The sequence below is a fragment of the Meleagris gallopavo genome, chromosome 2, assembly GCF_905368555.1.
Source record: "Meleagris gallopavo chromosome 2, MGAL_WU_HG_1.1, whole genome shotgun sequence".
NCBI lineage: Eukaryota > Metazoa > Chordata > Aves > Galliformes > Phasianidae > Meleagris > Meleagris gallopavo.
Window position 1 is genome coordinate 38,814,386 of NC_139405.1, and position 16,847 is coordinate 38,831,232.

Sequence of the window (16,847 nt, forward strand, 5' to 3'; positions counted from 1 at the left end):
AACAGAAATCAAACTGATGGACGCAGAACTCCGGCTCTCCATCTCCTGACTCTAGACATTAACAATTCCTTGCTTTTCTCTCCTTTACCCCAGATTATATCTTCAAGGACAGAGGCAGGAATAAAATTCTTGGATGAAAAATTTTAATTCCTGAACAGCAGATACTGGGCTCTCCACTGTAAGTAATAAGGTTTACATTACCTCAGAGTAATTAGTTAGGATTTAATAGAAACTTTTTTTTTTTAAAAGCAAGCATAAAAACAAGAAATATAAATATATTTCCCCCTTGGAATAATACTGGGAGCAAATAATCTCTGTATCACTTTTATATCTTAGTAACAGGTAAGAATTGGGCAAGTTTTGTTTTTTGTTTTTTGCTTTTTTACTGTATAGCATGCTTTAGAATAATACATGCATGTAGTATCAAAATAATTTTGGGGACAAAACCAGCTGTATTTTTAATCAAAATCATACCTCCTCCATCTTTCAGGGAATATTTTCCACCATTCCAGTTTGGGTTTTATTTCTATTTATCTATGTATATAAAATCTGCAGCATGCTTAGAACCCCATATGATTCGAGTAATGCTATACAGCAGATAGTTATTTCACTCTTTTTAAACATGTGAGCATTAAATGAGAAGTCAGACAAGGATGATGTCATTCTAGAATATCATAATAACAGATGATTTCACTTAGCTTGTACTTTCACTACTGTATTTGCAAACTTCCCAAAGAAATCCTTGAAACAATAAGTAACAATAAGAACGAAACAGAAAAAAAAAGACTAATCTTTATCTGACAATCACTAAGAACAAAAACTGGAAAACTAAATGTATTTCATAAGAGCGACATCTTGAATTCCATTCCAATGACATCCCAGCGGTTTCTTTTGCTTAGATACTCATACTCTTAGATGCTGTACCTGACTAATACCAGTCTATTTCAAAACGAAGATGAAATGTATCAGAAAATTATCTAACTTTTCACTTAGTCACTGACATGAATTTACCTCCAACATAAGAAAGTATAAATCTTTAGATTTATGCACAAATTGCATATATTAAATAAGGCACAGAATCAGATTTGTACACGGTATCTCAAGGTTACTGTGAATGTTCATGAATGAAAATTTTGGGGTGGAAGTATGTTAGTGTGGCAAGATTTTTTATACAAAATATATCCTAAAAGACATCTGTAGCTAAAAATATAATCAACAGTTTAATTCTCTGTTTCTGCCATGGTGTAATCCTGTTTCAGGCCATCAGTTTTACATCAGAGATCTAAAATCTCAAAACAACATTTTATCTCTTACAGAAAAAAAAGAAAAAAAAAAGAAAAAGAAAAAAAAAAGCAAAAATCCAAAGCATAAACTGAATGCAAAATGCTGTACTATTTTCATATTCAATCTGCAGGCTGCTTAGACTAATGGAAGGATGACTGCCTGACTGGTTTCACTGAAGTGCTGCTTGAAAACAAACTGGCACAGTTCCTTAAGTATCCTATCCATTTCCATACCCATGCTCAAAAGAAAATAAATGAGGCTTGTTTTTTTCATCGTGTTTGGTATGATGTTATGTTTAGGTTCTAAGATAAAAACAATGTTGATGACACACTGATGCTTATATAGCTCCTGCTTAGCAGTGCTGTACAGAGCCAAGGCCATTCTCAGCGAAGGGCCCAAGGAGCTGTGAGAGAACAGAACTAGGACAGCTGACCTACAGTGGCCAGAGGGATGTTCCATACCACATGATATCAAGAGGAAGGAGTTTTGAAGGTGGTGGGAGTTTATCCCACTCTCTTCTGCTGCTTTGGGCTAGCTGGTCTTCGATTAGGGAGTGGTAAGCAATTGCTTGGGCACCACTTGTTATATATGTTCATATATACACGTTGTCATAGTATTCTCTTCTCTGGCTTAATAAATAATTTTTATCTCAACTTAAGAGTTCTACTTTGGTTTTTTTTTTCTTCCCAGTTCTCCCTCTCATCCCACTGGGAAATGAACAACTGTGATGCTGCGTTAAACCACAAAATAGGCCAAATGCCCTACAGAACAAATTTTTTGGAACAGAAAATATCGTCACATTAACATAACGTGAGCAATGTCAACAGTGCAAGAAAACATAACGAATTCCTGATCAAGACACTGAGAATCAAAACTGAAATGAACATTACAAAATAAAGAACCCTGTCGTCATACTTGTAATCTGTCAGTGTTTCAGGATCCACTCCAATGGCATAAGGCTCATGCTGTAACCCCATCCAACATGTCCTGACCAAACACATGCAGGCGATATCCACACAAAACAATAAGATAAACAGAAACCAAATTGTGAACGTTCAAATCTGAGCCCATCTGCATCCTAGGAAGATGCAGTTACAGAACTGTAATCAAATGAAGTTGATCAGAACTGGTGACACATACTCACATACTACTAAAATGACTCCAAATTCCTTCTTCTGTGTTGCTTCAAATTTATTCCAATACAACTTAATCATGCAAAGCAGAGCTACGTTAAAAAGTGGTAGAAATCCAGAACACGGATGGCAAACCAGGAATCATTTGTCATTACCCCCAAAAGAGCAATGCTCTGAGGAACAGCATTTCAGATGTAAAGGAACAAGTCATCAGGCATTCTCTCAGAACTTTGCACTTATTTATACACACAGCAGCACATTAAGGTGTGCATGTTGAATGACACAGAGTTGAAAGTTACTCAGTTTGGATTCCTAGCTTCTATTATAGCAGAGGGTTGTTCAGTAGCACTTTACACCATCAAATTACACTTCCATGATTCCAAAAGAGCCACTCTAAATTTCTGTGACACTGCAACTTGGAAAACCTTGTCATCTTTACTACTTATTCTACTTAAAGATAATTTGCCATGAAAAGAGACAGCCTAAAACTTCAGATAAGTTCTATTACTTAAACTCAGTTCTCCATGATCACAGAACAAACACGGGGCCATTTTGGGAGTTTCCTTTTATGTTATGTAATCAGGTCGTATTGCTGTCTACAAAGAAAATACTGCATGGGTATAACATTTCAGTAAAGTTTACACCATCATATCTCAGAAGAAAGGAATAGAAGAGGCACTAACCTTTCAGCTTCGGTATAGAAATGGCCTGATCAAAAGACTCCTGCAGATACCAGTGGGCTTTGAATTAAGCTACTATGACAGTTCAAGTTGCATTAACACAGTTTTTATGTTTTCTGCATTTAAGTATACAGAGCAGTCAGATTCAATTTAATACCTTCATTGCATTCATATAAATGAAACCCCCATCCTCTAAGTGAAAATAATGAAGTACTTTACATATTCACATGAACACCATCAGACAAGCAGACCTTTATAGTCACAACTAACACAGTTCACAAGTGACTCAAGCTATACGGTAAAGAAACATGCTAAAACAGACTAGTTTCCATTCTTTCCAACTCTGCCAAAAATTATGTATAAAAAATACATATATTTTACATTTTGGTTATAGGAAATGCCCAGCAGAACATAGTTCTTTATCTACTAAATTATAGACTTAACATTTGTCAAAAAGGTAATTCCGTAACAACAACAACAAAAAAATACCTTTAAAACTATTTGAATATTATTTTTTAGAGAACTTACTCCAAAAAACAAACAAATACACAACAACCAACTCGCATTTTCACTTATTTTATATAGATTTTGTGAAAGCCTGAACTGTAATGAAAACTGTTGGTCCAGACTCAATCCTTAATGTTTCATAACAATTTGTAACATGGCCTCTACTATTACAGAATTTTAAGTCCAAAGAAACAATGTAGCCATACTTAATCTGACAGATGATACAAGAAAATGAGAATCACACTCACAATCAATTAAATGTTGATAATATACACAACAGTAGAAGTCTAAGCAAATACATAAATACCAATTTCTCAAATGAAATAGTAGAAGAATACCAGTGAGCAGAATGCAATTACTCACGCTGCATTTGACAAATACAATGTAAAAAGAGCTCAGAAAGGTTGAGCTTCTTGTTTTGTTCTCTTTTTCTTACTTTTTTTTTTTTTTTCCCCTCTCCTGGTGCTTGTTTTTAGGTTTCATTTGTTCATTATTTTCCTGTCTCTATATGCTGTTATTTCTGAGCATCAGCTGAACATCAGCTCAAAATAAGGGGTGCTATCAGCTGCACTGCCAATACCATTTCCTGCACAACACTGAGGGTTTTACACTTTCTGTGAAATCTCAAGTGAAGGCTGCCTGACTCTTGCAAGATCATTGCTTTAAGAGAGGTGGCCACATCCATTGGCCATTCCATTTCACCACTCATGTGAATGACAGCAAGCATTTCTTACAGCTATGACATGTGGAAGACAGCGACCCCACTCAAATTAGAAGGGGACATACAGCAGCTTCTTTACCATGGAAGCCCATCTGTTACACACTGTGTGGTTTCTCTTAAATAATTTATTTAAACAGAAACAACAAAATGATTTATCTTTTCAGTTTAGAATCAGATAGTCATTCAGACACAGGACAAACTGTGGAAACAGTATGGAAAGCCTGTTTGGTGCAGAAAAAAAAAAAAACAGGAAAACTGCTAAAAACATCACCTGAGAAATCAGTAACACAAAACATGGAATGAGTTTCATCACAGCATAGACTGCTGCTGAATGAATAAGTTTTCAAATTATTAAAAGTTGTCTAACAAGATGTTACAGTTGTTAGACATTTTCAAAATCTGTTAAAAATCATTTATGAGCAAAAATAGGGACATTCTGCTCCCTATTGGGGATCGATATTTGGACAAAATTATTTTTGAAAGTAAATATTTAAACTGGAAAAAAAATTCCTACTGGCAAGCACATTTTATGTGCTTCTGAACTTGCAGTATTGAAACTGCCAGAATAAAAAACTGTATTTAACAAATAAAAGTGATTTGCATTAAACAACCATTAATAGTTTGGTAAATCACACGCTATGCTTTTGTTTCTGAAACATAGGACTTGTTTTTTCATAAACATTTGCAAAGCCAGTATTACTTTAAGCAGCATCACTAGAGGTTTCTGCTGTCCAAATGATATTAAGTTTCAGACTAATTAAATTGCATTCTGCATAATGGCCAAGTATTCAGCTTCTTCAACAATGGCTATAAAAGGACTACGACCATTTCTATGATTCTTTGCAATACATTCCAAGTAGATATGCTAAATTTATTTTCAGGAAGATAAGTTCATACATGCATTTCTTAAAAACATGTAGAAAATGAAAATTAACGGTTTCTATTCCGTTACAGGACAGAAAACTAAGAAATATCCAGTGCAAGCATGCAGAGTATGTGCATTGAGCAAGAGTAAGAAAAACTGAGTGTGCAAGAAGGCTTCCTAAGAAACGCTTCTGCTACCACCAATTTATTATTTAATGAATATATCTGTTCATTTCCACATAGTGTTAGACAGCCTACAAGCAGGCTGGTAAGAGCTTTAAGACTTACAACAGAAATTTCTTAGATAATAAAACTCTCAGTGAGAGTTCAGCAATAAAAGTAGAAACATCACCTTCTAAACAATGGTTAAAAATAAAATGGGAGTTATTAAAAAGCGATTATGATGTGCACGATAGCCTTTATTTTATATTTCCTCTAGAATTTAATTCAGTATAGAAATTCTACTTAAGATGACTTGGTGAGCATAACCTAGCAATTAGATTGTGAAATACATACATTATTTACCAGGAGACTCTTTCGCTGAAAAATTGGGTAAATGCAGCCAGAAAAGGAATTCAGCAAATGAGGCAGTACTGGTAATGAGGAAATTGAGACAAAGAGGGTAGATTTCATTTCCAGTCCTAGGTTGCAAATGCCAATCAGCGAAAGCCAGGATATTTAAGTACAATCCAGCAGTTTGCTGGACAGGGAAGCAATTATGTTTCACTTTTTTGGAGCATGGTTATGGCTGTTCTGAGCTGTAAAGCAATAATCTTCCTTGCCATAACAGAATCTTTGGACTTTAAAAGGCAGATTTAGTCAACAGCAAAGCTCAACATTTCCAGTACTTTTATCAGAAATTTTTGTGGTCTAGAAAAATTCAAAGCTCACATAAAACATCATTTCAAATCTGTTTATTGAAAGTGATTAATTCTACTCAAAACAGAACAGCTTGGCTTAGAAGAGACCTCAAGAATCATCAAGCTCCAACACCCCTGACACAGGCAAGACCAACTTCCATATCTAATATTAGACCATAAAACTTGGTTTTACCACCACTTCAGGTAAAACATCATAACTCCCATTTGTCTGACTTTCATAACTGTAAAACATCAACAACAGTTGATCCCATTTATAGAAGCTTTCTGATTCCCTCAGAAGAAATTTACTATAGGAAAGGGAAAATCAGTACTACTCATTTTAAAATACAAATCAATGTGTTAGTTGTTGATGCTTCTATTGTCCAATAGGAAAAACATTTTTTAGCATCTCTAAAATTATGAAAGGATTTTTTTCAAATCTCCTTTATAAGGAACACTGACAGCTCTCAGCATAGAAAGCCACTGCACTACATCTGCAATATCTTTTATACTTGGGCAGCTGGCAAAAAGTGAGAAAATTCATTAGCATGCTAATGATCTGTACTATTTAAAATTCCAGCTCTGATTATTGTGCAATTAAGTCTCTTCCCTTGACGTCTGCTTCCTTATACCTGCATTATTGTGAAAAATCAACAATTAGTAATGAAGTAAAAAAAAAAAAAAAAAAACAGCTGACCAATTTATACACAAGACAAACATACACACATTTCAGCATTCCTTTGTTGTTGCTGTCTAATACTTCCCAGACAAAGTGGTATTATCTTCAGTAGAAGACATCTCAAAAGTTTTAAGAAGTTGACAGGCATGAAAGATAACAGTTCAAGTGCCAAATTACACAGGAATAGTTATGAGTAGGAATATCTGTGCAGAAGGTTTTAAGACATTATAAATCAAAAGAGGGGAGTGAATAGAATATTATTGCCTGAAAACAAGAGAAAAGCAAGACTGAGGTGACAGCAGACCTTGCCACCTTAACTTCATTTTCAAGAGAAAAACAAAGCATCTTTTTTCTACAGCAAAAGATGTTTAAAACCACTAATGTATTTAAACTAGACCAAAGCCTACAAATAACAGACTGAGAGACTTAGAGGTGGTCTTTGTTAACTTGGTGGCCCTGTTAGAGCAATGAGGCTGGACTAGATGGCATCCAGACTCCTTTCCAACTTCAACCATGCCACTATCCTGATACTAGAGCTACTTTCCACGTGTTTCTTTCAGTAACCTACTTCTAGCTGATAGGCAGCTATCTCATAAGAAGTTGAGCTAGGTCAAAGCACAGCACAACTCTGCACAAGGATGGATCACAGATACATCTCAACTGTATATCAAGAATCAACCAGTCATGCTAGTCTTGCTAGTTTTTGCTATTTAAATTAGCATGGTTAATTTTGCCTCAAGGGGACTATGAACTATGAATAGAGAGCTAGTAGAAAAGACAAAGGACAGGGCTGCCAGATCAGGTTGCCAAGTGCCCCATCCAACTTGGCCTTGAATGCCTCCAGGGATGGAGCATCCAGATTCTCTGGGCAACCTGTTCCTGCTTTTCACCACCCTGTGATTAAAGAATTTCTGCCTAATATCTAATCCAGATATCTCCTCTTTTAGTTTCAATGCATTCTGGCCTTGGTTGTATCATTACTAGACTATGTAAAACATCCATCCCCATCCCCCTTCCAAGTACTGGAAGGCCACAATGAGGTCTCCCCAGAGCCTTCTCTTCTACAAGCTAAACAAGTCCAACTCCCTCAATGTTTCTTCATAGGAGAGGTGCTCCAGCCCTCACTCAAGTTGTGCACCTTTCACAGTGCAGAAAAATAAACTCAATTTTCTCCAGTTATTTTAAATAACAAAGAAAATGCTACAGATCACAGCGAAACCAAGCATAACACATCAAGTATAAAAGCAACATGTATTTCTCAGCATTTGGCAGCTCTCTTTTCACCCTAATGTATCCCATATAAGGGTATGACCTTCCTCATCCATGATAAAGCCACCATAGGCAGTACTGTGTGGCATTCAACCAAACAAGAGACAGAGAAACAGCTATAGCAACAACCTGCTCAATCATAGTATACTACATTTTCTTTTAATTATGCCATGGCAATAAAATCCTATTCCAAATTTTCATGCTTTATTTTCCAAACATAAAAGTACCACACAAAATAGCAACCAGTTCATAAAAGTGGATGTCATTTTTAAGACACAATCTGTTCACAGTTTTCTAGAGTGTATCAGAATGCTGTTATTCAGTTAAACATGGTAGTACTAATTTCATGCTACCAGTTTCAAACCTAGAAGTGTTTCCATACTTTTAAGAAGAAAACACTTCAGAATACATGCAAGGAGGTCATGGACAAGAAAATTAGAATATGTTAGATTTCAATTTATGTATCTCTGACCATTTTGTGCTTGGTAAAGTTATTTTATGAAGGAATAAATTTCTCTTTATGCCTACAGAATTATAATAAATTAAAAAACAATCCAAGCAGTAAACATGAAGTGCTTTGCAATTTATTTTCACAAATTTTAGGACAGTAGAGGTCATACCTAAAGGAAATCTCATTACAGTTACACAAATGCAAAGGGGAAAAAAATAGAGTTTCTGCACTTCCAACAATTTTGTTACTTCAGCAATACTCTTGCAAAGGTTTTGTTTGAAATGTTGCTGAAGAAAAACACAAATGAGAAGTGTGTATGGATTAGAGGAGATTTAATTGTCTGAGAAACAAAGGAAAAACAGAATGGACAGATTGGAAGTCAGAATACTCCCCCCTTCAACTGATTTGCAATTTTAGGTGATGAGGAAACACCATCTGATGTGTTTTCTTTCTGTTTTCTCTTTTCTGAGTTTGGATCACATGGCTTAGGTAATTACACACTACTATCAGGAACCAGAAAGATAAAAAAATTGTTTAAACAGCCACTTAGTTTCTAACAAAGCAATTTCTAATCTGTGCGTGTGTTTATTTTTCTATACTTTTAAAAACTACAGCCCTTAGAAACTTTGTTTCTAAGGTACCTCTGCCTGTCCAATTCCCTATGAAGAGTCTACATGTGCTTCAGAAACAGGCACTCTTCCTCTTCCCAACCGATCTACTGCTCATAAAATTCTGAAAAAGGAAAGAAATTTCAAGTCTCTAAAGCTTCATAATAGCTCTCATATTTATACTTATCTATTTAGAGGTACCTATAGTAACTATATTTGCAATTAACTGTTATTCAGCCTTTTCATTTAATCAAGTAACAAGCCCGTTTTATCTGCTGAACTTCAGGAAGTGGAACAGTAGAAAATAGGGTAATCCAAGACTAATAGCGGCTTTGCTATTTTGTTAATTTGTCAGCAGCTTTCCCAGTAATTGCAGAGAATTTCCCCAGTCCATCACAACAGTGCCACCTCAGCACACTGCCTTTGTGTTTGTATGCAAGCATTGTTTGGTAAGCTTTAAAACCACTTCAAGCATAAGTTTAAGAAGATAACTCTTTCCTTCAGAACCATGTACCTATCACACCTCATTCATTCAGAGCCATTACCAGAGATTTATTAAATAGATTGCACTGTTGTTACAACCAACACCACCTACTGTCAGCACATAGAAGACTGCATATGTTTTTCTGTATGTGAATTCATGCACATTATGAATTCATGCACATTATCATCATCACTATAATTCTGATGGGATTTGGAAAAAAATGTACTGAGAATTGGGTTAAGATAGATCTCAAAAAGCAGTATATTGCTAGGATATCCCCTCTCTCCCTGAGCACACACTTCTCCAGAGCGAACAGATGAAAGCTTATCTACCACATTGCTTATCTAAGTTCTGGCCAAGCTTTCTTCTGAAAATCTGTATGTTTTGTAAATGCATGATGGTTTTGTCAAAGCCAGTAGAATTCCAGATGTCTGTGACAGAGCAAAAGCTGGAACAGCCTGTGAACTACTTACCAAAGGCAGTCTCTCCATGTTCAAGTTCTTGCTTCAGTTTGTTGTAATCATCTTTAATTCTCTCTAGATTCCGGATGTTTTGGGCACTCAAAACTAGAAGCTCACTGAGAAGTCCTTCCAGTTCTTCCTTCTCAGATGTTAATGATCTTATTTCTTCTGTCAGATCCTTAGCAGTACCAAAATTACTACCTGCATATTTTTGGGGGGTTGCAGGGAGAGGGAGCAAAGAGACAATAAAAGAGACACTTGTAACATCAGTAAGTTACACAGCAAACAAGGGAAATTAAGCAATCATAGTTCCCAACAGCAATAAGACCAAACTGGGAGAGGAAAAAAAGGGGGAAATAAAGCAAACCAGTCTTTTTTTCCAAGTATCTATTATGTAAACAGATTAAGAAAGTCATAACTACAGCATACCTAAAGTCATAGAAAGTTAAGATTCTTGGAGAACGCTTATTCCTTAAGTCTATACTTTAGAAAATTCATACTGAAACATACTGATTACTGTGCTGTCACCTGTCAGACCATTTTCATGTTTCGGAGAACACCTCAACTTGTCACACTTCTACAACGACTGCCATCAATCTGCTGGACTCTGAAATAATCCTCTTTGAGCAAAGAAGCACAGTGCAGTTGTTCCCAAGCACCAGAAAGTGATATCATATTTATTAGGTAAAAAGCAACTGCTGTAAAGAATTTCAGAAAAAAATTCTGAGATGACATATTTAAAGTCAAGACTCTCTGCTTTTGTCTGTTCCTAAGCCTCAGAGGTGGTAGAACACCTCAAGCGTTGCCTGCTTACTTTGCTCAGGAAATTCCAAAAAAATATTCAAGCCCTCTGGATAGTGATCCAGAATCAAAAGTTCAACTCCTAGCTGGTTTTGATTACACACATTAGTAACATCTGCCACTTAACATCTGCCTGCTGGCTACTTCTCTTTGGTAGGGTAGGAAGAACAAGGTGCAAGTACTTATACATATCAGAAGACCACAAATTATGGCTAAAAGCTGAGAGTGGCTCCATTCCTCCAGAGCACAAGAGTGAATGGAAACACTTCTGTCAATTAACTACAATGATCCTCCTTGAAGAAAGACACTGCTGAAAATTCAAGTAGTCATATGAAGACAGACATACCACAAGAAGATTGCACTTCTCAAAATTTTGGATAAGAATGTATCAAATCATTCAGGTCTAAAGATTAAGCCCTGCTAAAAACTGCCTTTTTTGCTATTGTTTATTTAGTCATCAAGGTAACAGTTTCAGCAAACCCCTCCTTCCTTAAAGTTATCATTTCTTCTTCAAAACATCCCTAATTCCTGCTCCTCTGACAGTTTGCCAGTTCTATCTTATAAGGAATTATGAAATTAAATAATTATAATTTATTTATTTTCCTATTTACAAGCAGTAGGATCTTATTGTTTGCCAGTACATTTATGAAGAAACAACAGGGCAAGTGTAATATCTTTATGCACCACATTTCCAAATGGACAAAACACAGCAGAAGATAAGCATGACCATCACAAAAAATTGCCAGGAAAAAAAAGCAGATATTCAGATGTTTCTAAGGCAACAAGACAAATAATTAAGCAGTGTGCCTTTATTTCACCTGAACTCATCCCAAGCATCAGTGCACAAGAGCCTTAATAAAACATGAAGGCAAGAAATTTTTCATTAGAATCTGGAACTTCTCTTACGTTTCAGAAGACAGCAAGGAAAAAGGTATGATATTTTATATGAAAGTTTTATACATATTAAATGGATCTTAATTCCCAGAGGGATAGTTGATATCAAAATTGAGGCTATGAGAAAATAGCAACAGATACATGCCCAGAAGCCAAAACTGCCTGATACAGCTTCTCCTGACAGCAGAGATGTCAAAGTCTGCAGTGAAATTTCAGAAAAGCATATTCAAACTCATGCAACATAAGTATCATCAGTGAGCTTCTGACCTCAATCAGCAACCAAAATAACTGTTTTCTAAATGCCATAAGAAGGTTGATTTAAAAATTAATGCACAACCCCTAGCTGCCAGCATTAAAAGACATGCCCTCCTGGGATCTTTAAGAGACAAAGTCACTTTGGATTTAGAAATAATCTTCAGACATGTTAAAATATTTTGTTCTACTTACTTATATGAAAATGTTAAAATTCCCCTTTTTGGTAAAATAATTGTATTTCACCTAAGTGAACAAAAAACCCACTGCTTTATCAAACACTCAAAGCTGTGTTTTATATAGCCATACCACTGGGAGAACTAGTTGGCTGATATCAAATGAAAAAGTTAGTCATAACTTTTAGAATCATAGAATCATTAAGTTTGGAAAAGACCTCTAAGATCATCTAGTCCAACCACAAACACATCCCCACCACATCCACTAACCATATCCTTCAGTGCCCCATCCACACATTTCTTGAACAACTCCAGGAACAATAGCATCACCACCTCCCTGGGCAGCCTGTTCCAATGTAATGCAGGGATTTCCTTTCCAGGAACCACATGAAGTTGGGATTATAATAAAATTCAAAATTATTCACCTTTGTTTGGACAAACTCATATTTCTATGAGCTTAGCACTGAAACATCATTTTCATTTTTCAATTAATTTGAAGACCACAGTGCTCTGAGCAGGTTGAACAGCATGCTAACAGTACACTGTCAAACAGAGCTGAGTACGTACATTTCACAGTAAAATTTAGCTTCTCAAAGTTATCTTTGAAGACAGCAACAAAAGCCAAAATTTCCTCCTTAATCTTGCCCTCTAGAGCTCTCTCACTCATCCTTCATCTCCTTACCCCTACAGACAGTAAGATCAGCTAAGCTCCACTGGCTTGATGAGAACACAAAAAACACCAGCCAAATGGAGCAAAACACTGGAAAAATAAAAAAGAAAAAAGAAAAAATATACCCAGGAAAAAAAGTAGCCATATAATTCTATTCATTGTGAAATTAAATTGCATACAACAATTCACTTAGATTGTTTTCCTCTCTTCTGAAAATTCTACTAGTATGGCCACATACAACAACTAAATGACACTCTGCACACATATATTTTTTCTATGCGTAATTACACCATCAAATATTCCTTTATCAAGCAGATCATTGCCCACATATTACTCTCAAACTAACATCTTATTAATTTGATAATATTTGCCAGTAACAAATTGACTAAAAATATCCTTTGAAGTCTTCAAAACATAGGACAAAGTTAATAATGCGGTCTTTTTTGCTCTAAGTCTTTCTTATATTTATGCCAGAAAGTATGTACAGTCATAGTTTCCATTATTTATGCTTGAAGCAGGGAGGTCTGTGCCAACCCTACTGAAACTATATTCATTAAAATACAAGCAAAGGAACAATTTTTGCATAACACTGAAGCATTCGTACCAGACATTCAGAGCAATGTAGGAAAGAAACTGGTCTGTATTTATCATTACCTATAAGCTAATCCTTCATAGACTAATGGTACCTTTAATGACACAAAGAAGTGAAAATCCATGTTTTAGCTTAGGGCATTCACCACCATGCTATTTATCAAAAGGCACTGGAATTCAAGCCTGAAAATTCTCCACCCCGTGAGAATACAAACCAATTCCAACCAGAACAAAACCTGAAGAAAATAAATATCATTTAGCTTCCCACAAAGAAAAGAGAACACACGTAAAATCATGAGAGGAATATAAGATTTTGGAGGTAGTGGCAGTGTATTTATGCAATTATTTTTTTTCAAGTAATAACATATTTAGGGAGCAAAATGCTACTGAAATAATTGATATGATCCTGAAAGGTGAAATAAGATAATCCATTTAGAAGTAGGCAGACCCCAAAACATACATTTAGAAGAGGAATTCTCTGCCTTAGAAAGCCTATTGTACCAGGTCTAATCAGTCACCAAAGAGCAGCAACTCAGAAATCCATCATTGATTAAATAAATTAATAAATTAAATCAGGATTAACAATTCAAAGATTCAAGTGAAAATTATCAATGAGAAAAGGCACAAAAACCTTGAGGAGAAAGGTCAGAGATTTGGAAGTTGGTAATTCATCAACACTGAGATGTAACCTGTTTTAAAGAGCAATAGAGACCAGTGACCACAAGGTTCCTTTGATGCTCTGGTGCCTGCACTGGGAGAGATGAGCATACGATCAGCTCATCTCCCCTCTCTCTTGCCCTTGCCTCTCCTCCACACAATTGAGGGTAGGGGAACAGCCCAGACCAAATCTTCGTTATCTAGAAGGCTTCATGAAACCGCCATGCTCTTTTTACCAACATAACCAAGAAGCAAGTCACCTAGATTTTTGTACTAAAAGTGCCTACACTGAAATTCAGGGGATTGTCATCATGTTCTCCTGGACAGTTTGTAGGAGGGACAACACTAACCCATTCTACAGTCTACACAGGAGGTTTTCTTGCATCCTTTCCAGAGATCTTCCCATGGGTGAAAGCATCAACCCTTCACAGCTCTGCCCATCCAGAAAAAGAACTGCCAGAAAGATTATTCCACTCTCCCTCCCTCCAGGGAGAGCAGGTTAGGTAACAGGAGAAAAAGAGAGTAAGTCTCTGCATGGCTCATTGACTGTTGGAACAGAAGCAATGATTTTCTGCTGTCTGGTCACATATCATTTTGGAGTTTCAGCTACTACAACTTACCTTTTTCACTGAAAGTCAATAACATCTGGCAATCTCATTTGGATGTAAGATAAAAAGACAAATAGCGTAGTTTTCTTAGGCCTATGTGACTGTTAAGGACTTAGCTTTGGAGCTCACTAGTGTTATATTTTTAAGTGGGTTAATTGGCTTTTCAGAAAGTTCATAACTTGTAGCAAGACACTTGGATGGGGCATAAACTGATCACTGTGGGAACACATGCCAATACACAGCGCTGTATGCTGGAGCAGGATGTGATACAAGCATGAATTTCAGTGAGAACTGTTGGTGATAGGTGGATGGTTGGACTGGATGATCACGTAGGTCTTTTCCAACCTTGGTGTTTCCATGATTCTGTGATGAAGAACCAATCTCAATATGCTTCTGAGGCATCAATCCAGACCACTGCCAAAAGTAAGATGCTAACTGCAGAGAAGCAATTTTGCAATCTGACAAGACTTAGGTCTCCGTAAAACTCCAATTCACCAAAAAAATTAAGCCTATATGAGAAGATACAAAGGGGCCTTGGTATTCTTGTCTCTAACACTAGTCAAGTTTTCCAGCTGTTACCAAACAGCCCCTCTCAAAACTTAAATATACAAACAGGATCACTACTGCCTTTGAGAAGAAAACATTAAAAACAGTATGCAGCATGGCAGGGAATATATCAACATCTTGTTGAGAACTTCGTGACCACACTTAACCTGCATGAAGTGACAAAAAGCAATAGTCATGAAAACAAGACATCCACATTTTCAACCTTGGGTCTGCATGTTTTGGTAACGGCAGTCAGGCTGGTAGATGTCAGTATAGACCAAAGGACATGTCTTCTCTGTAGCATATAGTGCTCTTTGAGCCAATCAGAACTTGGCCTAAATCAGCATCTGAGTAGGCAAAGAAACAACAATGCCAGCATTAAATTTTGTGTTTAGAATACATGTCATATTGTTTAGAAGCTACACTTCTACACTTTTTATTGTACTGCTGGAAATCATCCTACAGCATTTCCAATTGTTCAGATGTATTTGCAGATATTTAATGAAATAGAGATTGAGATAATAATAAAATGATGACAAAATCTCCTACCAGTACAGATAAGAGTATATATATATATATGAGTATATATATATATGAGTATATATATATATATATGTATGTATATATATATATATATATATATATGAGTGTGTATATATATATATATATATATATGAGTGTGTGTATATATATATATGAGTGTGTGTATATATATATGAGTGTGTATATATATATATATATGAGTGTGTATATATATATATATATATGAGTGTATATATATATATATGAGTATATAAATATATATATATATTTCAAACTACTTAAGAAGTCACTCATTCTAATTTCTGTGATTGTACTTAATTTGTATCTGCAGACATAAGGAAAATTAATGATGTGCATCTCATAGATAAGTACATAGCACCTTCCATTTTTCATTCACATTTTGTTAACTACCCACTAGGTGCTTTCTGGCTATCTGATTCCAGGCTGTCACACATCCTCAAGAGGGGAAAAAAAATCATATAGTTATTGTATGTGTGCATGTGTATACATGTTTGTATATATATGAACAAATTGCAATATATATCAAACAATCTACTTTATTGACATACAGAAAATAGACCAAACGATGTTGAAAAATGTATTTTAGGTTACAGCTCCCGTCGTATTTCTTAATTTCTCACTGAGGAAAAAATGAGAAATGCACCCTCTCACATATTATTTGACTTCATACAAAAGAGCCTATAGTAGAAAACAAATTTTAATAATATTTCTGAGGTTATAGTCACAGTTGCTTACGTATCAACTTTCTGAATTTTTCTTAATGTTTTAGATTTATTTGATCCCACCAGATTTTGTGCTAAATACACCCACAATGCTAGCAGAATGAACACAGTATTGTGTACTGTCATATTTTTCCTGTAGCTGATGACAGACATTTTATAAACACGTTAAGAGCTCCTGTAAGTAGTAATTACTATAACAGTTGCACACAGGTTTTCAAGCACTGACAATTAGGGTGTTTTTCCTCATTTGTTTGTCAAATTAAACAAAACAACAGCAACAAAAAATAGCAATCCAACTATTAGATGGTAACCCAAAAGATTTTACCAAAAATTATTTATAAATGTGTACATCAACAGTAAAATCT

The 16,847-nt window shown here is 35.6% G+C and overlaps 1 protein-coding gene across 11 annotated transcripts in view; it reads right to left on the reverse strand.

Annotated features, from left to right (window-relative positions):
* DISC1 (DISC1 scaffold protein) overlaps nt 1-16,847 on the reverse strand; it is a 320,664-nt gene that overhangs the window by 205,568 nt on the left and 98,249 nt on the right. For 10 of the 11 annotated variants that reach the window (XR_014882141.1, XR_014882142.1, XM_085219744.1 and 7 more), the window contains exon 9: nt 10,014-10,202. The exons of the other annotated variant lie outside the window; for it this stretch is intronic. Coding sequence is in view for 8 of the 10 variants with exons in the window: in XM_085219744.1 (XP_085075870.1) it covers nt 10,014-10,202 (189 nt within the window). In the remaining 2 variants the exon portion in view is untranslated. The remainder of the gene's footprint in view (nt 1-10,013; nt 10,203-16,847) is intronic. 11 annotated transcript variants of the gene reach the window in all.